The following is a 12,126-nucleotide window of genomic DNA, read 5'->3' on the forward strand; positions in this document are numbered from 1 at the left end:
AAGAATACAAACTGTTAAAATGATGATATTACCTGTAGTCTGTTACCAAATGGGAATGATACCAATTTTCTTCCAAAATTCTTTTTATAAAAAATTAAATAAAATATTGACAAAGTTTATTTGGCTTGGGAAAAACCCCAGAGTTGCTTTAGTGTCATTACAAAGACCAATTGCGGAGGGAGGGGTAAATTTTCCCAACTTCTATAGGTATCATCAAGCCTATATTTTACGTCAAGGTATGTATTGGATCCTCCCAGAGCCCACTGTAAATATCCCAGAATGGTTTTGGCTAGAATGGAGACTTATGTTTCCATTACGTCTTAGTCATGTAGTTAGTATCAAAATGCCAAGGCTATACAAAGAACATAAAATATTCATGGATACATGGAAAACTTTAAGATATATAAGTAATCTAACTCCTATTCCAATTAGTAAATCAACAACTCAAACAATTTGGTTAAACCCCAAGATCAAAATAGGCGGTTTCAAAATAATCTGGAAAAACTGGATGACAGCAGGTATTCGTATTCTAGACGACATAATAAAAAATGGTAAAATGCTGGAGTTTTCACAATTGCAACATAAATTTGATCTTAATAAAACACAATATTTTAGATGGTTGCAATTGAAGCAATCCATTCAGGAAGGGTTCCCTGAATGGAAAAATCTTACTAATTATCACAGCTTGGAATTCTTGTGTTTCCAGATAAATTCAATAGGACATGAAGCTGCACAGTGGTATAAATTAATATCCGGATATATAAATAAAAAACCAAAAAATGGTCTTAGAGACATTTGGAGCATTGAGATAAAGCACCAAATTAGTGCATCTCAATGGCCACGACTTTGGTCTTGGAGGTTAAAATGTACGGTGTCAGCATCTATGAGACAAACTTGGTTTTTTCTTTTACATAGAGCTTTATGGACCCCTACACGTTTACATAGAATTGATAGCTCTAAATCTAATAGATGCTGGCACTGTCATATTGAAATTGGGACATTAGACCATCTTCTATTCTTTTGTCCATTCATCTTAACATTCTGGAAATCAATTTGGCCTCAAATTAATAGGATGTTAGAAAACCCAGTAGCCTTGACATATGATACTATATTATTTGGAACAACAATGAGAACAAATAGTCAAATAACATCAAATAACAACAAATTATTGTTCATTTTAACTGGAATAGCAATACAACAAATCACATTGAATTGGAAAAATCATGACAGATTAAATTACACTTTCTGGTGGAATTCTGTTTGTCACATATATAAAATGGAGCTTACCATAGCAACACAAAAAGGATATATTAATAAATTTCAAAAGATATGGAGACCATTAACAGAATTTTGTAATGAATGATTAATTTTTCCCAAAATAAAAATTGATTAGAGGGGAATGAGATGGGAATTTATTTCTGAATTACACACTATATCAATGTTGAATGAATTTACAATAAAGTTGTTTTTAAATATTATTGATTGAATGGGAGGGAGGGAGGGAAGGGGAATACTACATTCAAAAGAAATTATATAAATCTAGATTTAATGCATAATATTATAAAATTTGTATAAAATTAATTTTCTAAAAAATGTTAAACTTGAAGATGATAAGTATGTATATCAAGTGTATATATTTGAGTATCTAATAAGTTTATATGAAACACTTGTTGTAACAAAAGAAAATGAATAAAGATTATAAAACAGATATATCTGCACCTGCAAAAAAAAAAAAAATTGTCACGAGTCATCCGGGGGGAATCTACTATTCAGGGGGGAATCTACCCCCCTGAATAGCGTGGGGGAGGTCATGAGCCTGATGTCAAGGAATACATGCATTATATACAATACATAGGCCCACTAGCCTTTGTACACCCTGAAGCCGTTACAGAATTGACACTATGCACATCCCATGGTGGCACTTAGATCTTGGCACCTTTAAGTTAATTGTTTTAAACTGCAACCCTATATTTTCCCCTTGAAAATGACCATGTTCAGTACAAGACAACCTATGCTTTATACCACTGAGATCTGAATACTTTATGCAGTGTGTGGCAGGCTTGAAGTAATCTGTGACTCTTCTCCCAGAGACTTAAGGGAGCTATTTAAAGGGTTGCAAGAATAAGAAGTTTGCCAATTTGATACAGTTTTTGCATTCTTGTTTTATAGATGCAGTTATAAAATATTGCCCTTACCCAGACATCCCCTGAGCTGCTTCTCCTAACAGCATTCTATCTCTCCTCTCTTCAGGAGAATCGCATGATGCATCATACCATGCAGGCCCTACAGAGTGAGCTGGACAACCTGCGAGCTGACAACATCAAGCTTTATGAGAAGATCAAATTCCTGCAGAGCTACCCTGGCAGTGTGAGTGGGACATCCCTAGATAGCTTCTGTGTTAGGAAATGTTCCAACCAAACATGAACCCTTATGTAAAATTACCAAAACTGAAGAGAGGTAATCTTTGCGTTTATGTCTAGCCTTTTTCAGGCCTCAGAGGCAGTGAGAAGTAAAATACTGGGTGATTTGGAAAAGGTATATTATTGAGCATATATTAGTTGCAAAGCAGCTTCAGAGTGTGTGTTTGTCCTGCCTGAATGAAAGAGGTTGGGGGTCAGAATGTGTGTGTATGAGAGAGTATGTCTGAATGGGTAGGTGAGATAGGCTGAAGAAGGAAGAGAAAAAAGGAAGAGGCAGGGAGTTGAAGGATGTCTTTATAGATTTGAATTTTCTGTTCAAGTATCTTCCAGTATCTGTCTGTCACAATTTAGTATTTGTTTGAAACAATAGCTCTTAATTGACAAGAAGGTGTGACTCTTGTAGAGACCTGGTTTATGAAGCAATTCTGTCTGGATGCCTTTGTTCTATTCAAGCGTCTGTCTATCATATCTTTTGAAAGTCCAGGACTTGAAGATACTCCCAAGTACTAGACAAGAAGTCTTTTGTGGGTCTTAAGTACTTGTCTTTAGGGCTCATGTAATCTGTTTGCATTAATAATAATAATAACTTTATTCTTCTATACCACCAATAATCGTGCAACTTCTAGGCATTGGCATTCCCAGAACATAAGAATAGCCTTACTGGGTTAGACCAGTGGTCCATCAATCCCAGTAGCCTGTTCTCACAGTGGCCAATCCAGGTCACTAGTACCTGGCCAAAACACAAGGTGTAGCAATATTCCATGCTACCAATATAGGACAAGCAGTGGCTTTCCTCATGTCTTTCTCAATAAGAGAACTTGTCCAAACCTTTCTTAAAACCAGCTACGCTATCCGCTCTTACCACATCCTCTGGCAATGCGTTCCAGAGCTTAACTATTCTCTGAGTTAAAAAAAAATTCCTCTAATTGGTTTTAAAAGTATTTCCCTGTAACTTCATCGAGTGTCCCCTAGTCTTTGTAATTTTGAACAGAGTGAAATATCGATCCACTTGTACCTATCCTATTCCACTCAGGATTTTGTAGACTTCAATCATATCTCCCCTCAGTCGTTTCTTTTCCAAGCTGAAGAGCCCTAACCGTTTTAGTCTTTCCTCATACGAGAGGAGTTTCATCGCCTTTACCATCTTGGTCGCTCTTCTTTGAACCTTTTCCAGCACCACTATATGTTTCTTGAGATAAGGAGACCAGAATTGAATGCAATACTCCAGATGAGGTCACACCTTGGAGCGATATGGGGCATTATAGCATTCTTAGTCTTGTTAACCATCCCTTTTTAAATAATTCCTAGCATCCTATTTGCTTTTTTGCTGCCGCCACACATTGGGCGGAAGGTTTCATTGTATTGTCTACAATGATACCCAGATCCTTTCCCTGGGCACTAATTCCCAAGGTGGACCCTAGCATCCAGTAACTGTGATTTGGGTTATTCTTCCTAATGTGCATCACTTTGCATTTGTCCACATTAAATTTCATCTGCTACTTGGACGCCCAGTCTTCCAATTTCCTAAGGTCCGCCTGCAATTTTTCACAATCCGCATGAGTTTTAACAACTTTGAACAGTTTAGTGTCATCTGCAAATTTAATTACCTCACTCGTCATTCCAATTTCCAAATCATTTATAAATAAGTTAAATAGCCGGGTCCCAGTACAGACCCCTACGGCACTGCGGTAGGTGCAGTTTTCCTAGGCTCCTACCGATTTAGGTGCTATTTAAAGAATCAGGGCCAATGTGAGCACAACATTCTTCCTGTTTTCCTTTGAGAAATCATGAGCACGTATTATGTGATCCTATTAATACCAAGATAAAGAGTGAGCATAGAGCCAATTCAGTGCCAGTGCTCTGCATTGCAATATGGAGAGACTTGGGTTTCATTTGTTTATTTATTTTGAACATGTGTTATATTGTCATTCATTATAACATCATGGTTGTTTACAAACTGCAAATTGCAAGAACAGAAACATATTAAAATCTACTAAAACAATGAACAGAACAAAGGCCATTAGGGGTTTCAACTACATTAGGAAAGGATATTGAATTGGCACGTTAAAAATTTTCCATGAGACCAGGATGAGCCTGATACAATTACCAGGAAACACAAAGTCTAAAATACTGAGGAGAGAAATTATCAGCCTGGGCTACTGTTAAAATGGGTTATTTTATTACAAGTAGCGATATGCAATGAAACCCTGTGCTACAATAGCATGACTGTCTTAATGGTGGCTTAGGTTGATAAGTTCTCTATGAATGGTTGTAAAGAATGAGAAGAGCCAGGTTTTGAGCCATAAACCTACTTTCAGAAAGCTCCAATTGTAGGGCGCAAGGAGAATGTTCCAACAAATAGAAGGTGCACAGCAGAAAGCAGAGAAACAAGAAGCACCTTCATGAACTCTCGTAAAAAGTGGAACACATAGGGAATGAGCTGGATTATAGGAATGACGGGATTATTCCTGCCTAGTCCCCTCTAGACCACAAGAGATGTTAAGGTAGGTATGGTGAGATCTTCTATTCACCAGTTCCAGCACAAAGAGTTAGGTGGAAGACATTAAAAACAGTTTAAAAAATCTCAGTTATTTGCAAATTAATGCTTAGTGTGCTATAGCCCAACCGAGGCCAATCAATTTACAATTGTACTGGAGGTTCAAAGGATGGGAGCCAGCTACCAAGCCAGATGAAAAAAGAGGTGTGAGAACTATGTTTGAGAATAATGCAAAGCTGCCTTCCAAAAAGGATAACCTGTTGCTCTCCACAGCCATTTCTCATTAGTTTATGTCCCTTAAACTTCTCCATGGGTATTTTTACAGTTGTTTTCTTGATTTTAAAACAGAGCTATTAACTTCAAGGGTTGGGAAATTGCTACATTGACATTTTGTAAATACTATTTTGTTTCTCAAGAGGAATCGTATAGAAATTCTTCTTAGTGGTACTCTCAGTAGGTTACATAACAGGGATTAATTACTGCTGATCCTTACCGAGACTACAGCATCTGTTTGTCTGTTATAGGGTGGTAGCAGTGATGATACAGAGCTCCGTTATTCATCTCAGTATGAAGAGCGCTTAGATCCATTCTCTTCATTCAGCAAGAAGGTAAAGAAGTGATGCCTGTGTGCACCATACTGGGCAGTCCTATTTTGCAGCAGATGAAGGGTTGAAAAGTTTTTTATTGACATTCCAAGAGACGGAGTGAACACTAGGGCTGATACTACTGTAAGATGTTGGGAGCAATATTTAAAAGCACTTATGTGGTTGTTACATTAATTATTCACCAACATATTTTATATTAAATAGACATTAATTTGGGGAATGCACTGCCTGTTTAAAGTTTAGCTCTGTATAATATTAAAGAACCGAAACTTAGAGCATTTAAAGACAAACTATAATTTTATTTTTACAGAGCAAAATGTATTTATAAGGTTAGGCAGGTAATGCATTAAATTCAGTTACAATTTTGGGATCTTCACACAAGGGAAATGTTTTTATGTTATGCCTTGATACAGGGAGATAACTAGAGAGTAAATCAATATGTTGATAGATGTGGGGGGTCTAAGAGAGAAATGATAGAGCAATAAGTCTTAGTTTGTAAAAACATTTCTAAGTAACCGTGCTGATTTGTTGATAAAAACTGAGATCTTCATCGATGATAACCCCTAGGAGTTTGGTTTTGTTGTCAATTTGGATTGGGCTGAATCAATTCTTTTCAAGGATACCTACAACTTCTAATCCCAGCTCTTTCTAATAATCCTCATTTAATTCTTTGAAGTATTTTGGATCTTTTGAAGCAAGCCCTTCCCTAATATACTCCCCCCCTCCCACTTACCTCCATTTTCTTTTTCTCTTTCTCGATTTACTTACTTACCTTTTCTCTCCTCCCCTTCGTTTCATGTACATCAGTCTGTTCTTACTCCCATTTACTTTATCTATTTTAAATTTAGATATGATATATTGTATTTTTTTTATTTTTTATTGTAAACTGTTTAGATACCCACCCGATAGAAGTGAACACAGAATGGAAATATTTGTAAAGCAATTTAGTCTTACCTTTATCAGCTTCTATTTATCTACCCCTTCACCTTTGGGTCTCACAATGTCACTTTTGCATTTCCTCCTGTAAGTACACTGACAAATGAGCGCAGGACAATTGCGGTCTGATAAAAGCGCCTTGACAATTGCGTGCAGGACGACTCCTAAGGCCTCTCTCAAGGGGCCTGAGGAGTGTCAGCAAATCAGGGCCTTCGTGTTAGGGTAACACTAGATAGCAAGTGAATTTTTAACCCTCAAAAAGACAAAAAAGTATCCACTGCCGCAATTGAGTATCCACCGCCACAATTGTCCTGCGCGCTCTTGTCCCTGAACGTAATTGTCAGGGCATTTTTCTTTGTGGGAATTTGTATCCTATTTTTTGTGTGTTTTGCCCTCTACTTTTATCTTGGCGTTAGAGCCCTGGGATTTCTATGGATTTCTTTTGGTAAGAAAATGCCTCATTACTATAGAATTTTCTTGTTTTTGTCCTTTTTTGGGGGGGGGGGATGGGGGTATTTTGCCGTATGAGGAATTGTGCATTTGGTTGCTGAGTTTCTAGATTGTCACCTATTGTTTAGCTTGTATTTGCGCACTATTGTGTTTTTTTCTGTTGGAGCTTTTTCTTGTATTCTCTTGAAAATTTGAATAAACAAATAAAAACTTTAAAAAAAAATTGGAATGACGTCACAGAGACAGTTAGTACAGAACCCAACCACACCCTATTCCTGAAAAAACTGAAAACCCTACTCTTTGATAACTGATTTCTACATGTCCCTTTCAAAATTTGTGCCTAGTATGATTAGGTCCTTCTCCTTTTCTTCACTAATTCTCTTCCTTCAACCCTTCCCTCCCCTCTGTGCCCCACGATACCCTATTCTCACTGCAAGTCGCCTTGAGCCTGTTTAGGTTTGTGCGACCCACAAATATCAGATTAGATTAGATTAGATCAGTATATACTGCTTTCCAGACATTGTCCTTTTTTCACATGTGTGCAGAGGTAGTTAATGTTTCACTTACCTGGAGGCTTTGGTCACCCAGCCACAATGGGCAGCTCTCCCACTGCTGGGGAGGGGGGGTCACTTCTGAAAACGGCTTTTCTAGCCGTCTCCGATACTGCTGAAGGGCTGTCAGGTAAGATTTCCTCTTTGCGTATGATACCAAAATCTGCAATAAAGTAGACACCCAGGATGGTGTGAACAATATGAAGAAAGACCTAGCAAAGCTTGAAGAATGGTCTGAACTTTGGCAGCTAAAATGTAATGCTAAGAAATGCAAGGTTATGCATTTGGGCTGCAAAAACCTGAAGGAACGGTACAGTTTAGTGGGTGAAGAGCGGAATTTGGGTGTGATTGTATGTGATGATCTTAAAGTGGTCAAACAGGTTGAAGAGGTGACGGCGAAACCTTGAAAGATTCTAGGTTGCATAGGGAGAGGTATGGCCAGTAGGAAAAAGAAGGTATAAGACTCTGATGAGACCTCATTTAGAATATTGTGTACAATTCTAGAGGCTGCACCTTCAAAAAGATATAAAAAGGATGGAGTCGGTCCAGAGGAATGCTACTAAAATGGTGCATGGTCTTCGTGATAAGGCGTATGGGGACAGACTTAAAGATCTCAATCTGTATACTTTGGAGGAAAGGCGGGAGAGGGGAGATATGATAGAGACATTTAAATACCTACGTAATGTAAATGGGCTTGAGTCAAATCTCTTTCATTTGAAAGGAAACTCTGGAACGAGAGGGCCTAGGATGAAGTTAAAAGGTGATAGGCTCAGGATTAATCTAAGGAAATACTTTATTTTACAGAAAGCATGGTATATGCATGGAACAGTCTCCCGGTAGAGGTGTTGGAGATAGAGACTGTGTCTGATTTCAAGAAAGCCTGGGATATTCACATGGGATCTCTTAGAGAGAGGTTACCGTGGATGGGCAGACTGGATGGGCCATTTGGCCTTTATTTGCCATCATGTTTCTATGCTATGCCGGGGTTTTAAACAATGCTGTCACTGTTCCGGCACCTCTGGACCAGTCGCTGATTTTTGTCTCCAAAATCCGGTGATTTTAAAGAATCCACCGTAGAGCTCATTTCAATATTGAAGAGCCCATTTGAATGTCAGTATCGGCGACTGCTAGAAACCTCTCTAAAGACAGAGATAAGCCATTTGAGATAAGCCCTAAGCTAACTGATTTCACCACATTTTCTGGCAATAAATTCCAGAGTTTAATTACACGTTGAGTGAAGAAATATTTTCTCAAGTTTGTTTGAAATGTACTATGGGTAGAAGAAATAGTGAAGGAGAGATGTGCTGATGAGGGAAAGGGGAGAGGAATGCTGCACAGGGGGTATCGAAGAAGGAAAAGGGGAGAGGAGGGAAAGAGAGATACTAAATGCCTTGGTGGCGAGGAGGAAGAGCGAGATACTGGAGACCATGGGGGAGGTGGTTTGAGAGGGAGGAAATGCACAAATGCTTGAGACCATGGGAAGGGGGAGTTTGAGAGGGAGGACATGAAGAGATGTTGGACGCTTGGTTATCTGCTGGCTGTTTTTTCTGAGAAGCTAAGTATCTTCCATTGGCTTTATTATTGAATTTGGACACTTGAACTTTCTTGTTTGGCCCCCCTGGATCAGGGGCAGAGACCACTAGTAGAGAGGGTGTTTTCACTTTTTATGCACTCTTTTGCACTTTTGTGTTATTTATCACTAAAACTCACAAGAGAGCCTGGGGATGTTTCACAGTTGACACCTTTCTGGGTGCAAACCAGTGACAGCCGTTACCTCTGGGGGACTGGAGGATGGCTGTGTGACTGAGGGCTCTCTTTAATATTTAATAGATCTAACATTTATTTTGAGTGGATCCTCTCTACCAGTGGTCTCTCCCTCTCATCTCAGTTTCCTTCTTGGGGCTTGGGAGAATCTTTGTTGTTTGAGTATGGCTACCCCTGTCATCTATAATAATAAAATGCTAAGCGCGCATGCGCACTCTTACTGCGTGTTCCCTGAGATCTGATCTGTCGGGCTGTGGCTGGTAGGAGTGCGCATGCGTGCCAGACAAGCTTCCCTGCTCTCCACCTCGCGCCGCTGCAGTGGGTCCTCTCACGAGATGCACCTGCGTCGGAGAAGGATTCCGACGAAGGCAGCAATCATGAGGGGAGCCACCGTGGCACCTTCAAAATTAAAAATAAACTTTGGCCAGAAACGGCCCCACACTCGTGGCTCGGCTTGGAAGAGGCGCTCGCACCAAGTAGAAGAGGCGCTCACAGGCAGCTGAGGCCCGCAGCCGGTTTGGGAGAAGGAGAACATGTGCACGATGAGCTCGCTGGGCAGAGACGAGGCACCCACTGTCCCCGCACGAAAGGTTCCGCGGCGTACAACCAGCATCCCCGGTCCCCAACAGACCACCAAAATCTTCAGCGAAATGACTGCAGGAAGGGGGCGGAGTTCCTCTGCCAAGTCTGTCCAGGCAGGAACCTACCACCTTGCCACGCGGAGGGGGGGTGCGCAATCTCCTACAGAGCCACTGAGAACTTTTGGGGAGGCCACGAACCCTGTGGGGCCCCCCTACACACACACACAAGTTCCGATGCCTTTGGTGAGCCCTTTAGGGTCAGGGAAATAACTCACTTTGAGCTAGCACTGGAAAAGGTGTGATTTAAATTCAAATAAATAAATAAATAAACAAACAAACAAGCTTTTAATTCTCCAGGTATATAGGAAGGGCAGGATTAATTCTTCAAGGGCCCCCTGGCATACTGAGGCCCCCCTGGCCCTGCCCTGCTCCATGCCCCTTGCACTATCCAAACCCTGCCCATACCCCACCCCTATTTATCTGTTTTCTTATTCACTTCTATTTCTTTTTTAAAATTCAAAACAAACAAAGATTAGCATACCAGTGCATAGTTTTTCTTCTATACAAACCCCAGACATCTCTGAACACATCCCCCTTCCTTCCTTTCCCACCTGCTTACCCAGGACTTTAACTATGAACTCTTTCCATCCTCTATAATAAAACCCTAAGCGCGCATGCGCACTTAGGAGGCTGTAATCCCTGCCGCCGTAATGTGTGCCTCCATGCCAAATTTGATTTGCGTCGCGTGGGGTGGCTCGCGGCATGGAGAGATTTAAGCATCGGTGGCAGTTTGACTTTTGTACTGCCGCTGCCGGGACGCCTCTTCTCACCACCGGACCAGCAAATGCAACAGCCGCAGGGCCAGCCCACTTTGATAATGTGAGGTGGACCGGCCTAGCAAAAGCCCCAAGGCTGCCCAGACTAGCGGATGCTGGACAGGGGGAGCAGGGAAAGGAGAAGGGGTACTACTGGACAGGGGGATCAGGTAAGAGGTGCTGCTGAACACGGGGGAGGTAAAACGAAGGGAGAAGAGCTGCTGCTGGACAGTGGAAGCAGGAAAGGGGTGCTGCTGGACAGGGGGGGAGATAAAATGAAGGGGAAGGGCTGCTGCTGGACAGGGGGAGCAGGGAAGAGGTGCTGCTGGACACGGGAGAGATAAAAGGAAGGGAAAAAGGCTACTGTTGGACAGGGGGAGCAGGCAAGGGGTGGTGGTGGACAGCTGAGGAAAGAGAGAGAGACAGAAAGAAAGACAGACAGAAAGCGGCCAAGGAGAGAGCGAGAAAGAAAAAAAAGACAGACACACACATCTATTCTAGCACCCATTAATGTAACAGGCTTAAAGACTAGTAATCAATAAAAGCCTGTTATTTTTAGATGAAATTTGGCTCTTTGTTCTCATTGACATACCAAATAGAATCGTATCATACGATAATACCACAGGATTTTCCAATAAACAATTTATTTGGCCCCAAATTGATTTCGAAAAGGCCAAGATAAATGGACAATAGAACAATAAGTGATCTAGAGTCTCAGCTTCAAGATTATAATGCCAGCATCTATTAGACTTAGAGCTATTTAACTTTTGTAATGGAACTGGGGTCCAAAACGCTCTATGCAGGAGAAAAAACCAAGCTTGTCTCATAGATGTGGACACTGTACATCTCATCCTCCAAGACCAAATTTGTGGCCATTGAGATGCAGAAATTTGATGCTTAATCTCAATGCTCCAAATATCTGGTGGAATATCTGTTGGAAGCACCCTGTAGTAGGATGGCCAACTCTGTTAGATAGTCGGGGGCATTCTCTCTCAGGATCTTAAAGGCAATGATGCCTAATTTAAACTTGATCCTTGTAGTTATGGGAAGCTGTAGGGGTTCTGTATATGAGTCTTACTGCTCTTACTGAACTAGTTGTAGACACGATAGCAGTATTTTAGAGCAAAAAACTAGTAGTCTAGTTGAGATAGGATTAGAGATTGCACTAAAATTCGGAAAGCCTCTGTTTCAAAGTATTTTCTGATGGATCTTAGCTTTCTCATCACAAGGAAAGATTGTTCAATTTCTGCTCCTAAAATTCGAGATTGTAGTTCTAATGGAAAGTCTGTGTTGTCTACTGTAATCCTCGGAGTGTAACTTGAGTCAGATAAGGGTCCTAGCCAAAGAAATTTGGATTTATTCTTATTTACAGTGAGTTGAGGCTGAACTTTCTGTGATGTGGACACATTTTTTGACAGTGGTGAGGAGGGCTAATGCAGCTAGCCGTTTACAGGTAGATGATCGTTATGTCATCTGCATAGGGTGAAATGTTTATTCATGTCAGATC

The 12,126-nt window shown here is 40.6% G+C and overlaps 1 protein-coding gene across 1 annotated transcript in view; it reads left to right on the top strand.

Annotated features, from left to right (window-relative positions):
* CUX1 (cut like homeobox 1) overlaps window positions 1–12,126 on the top strand; it is a 401,081-nt gene that overhangs the window by 359,277 nt on the left and 29,678 nt on the right. Inside the window, exons 18-19 of the mRNA XM_033921599.1 lie at window positions 2,251–2,367; window positions 5,442–5,525. Coding sequence (XP_033777490.1) covers window positions 2,251–2,367; window positions 5,442–5,525 — 201 coding nt within the window. The remainder of the gene's footprint in view (window positions 1–2,250; window positions 2,368–5,441; window positions 5,526–12,126) is intronic.

Source organism: Geotrypetes seraphini, chromosome 15 (genome assembly GCF_902459505.1).
Source record: "Geotrypetes seraphini chromosome 15, aGeoSer1.1, whole genome shotgun sequence".
Lineage (NCBI taxonomy): Eukaryota > Metazoa > Chordata > Amphibia > Gymnophiona > Dermophiidae > Geotrypetes > Geotrypetes seraphini.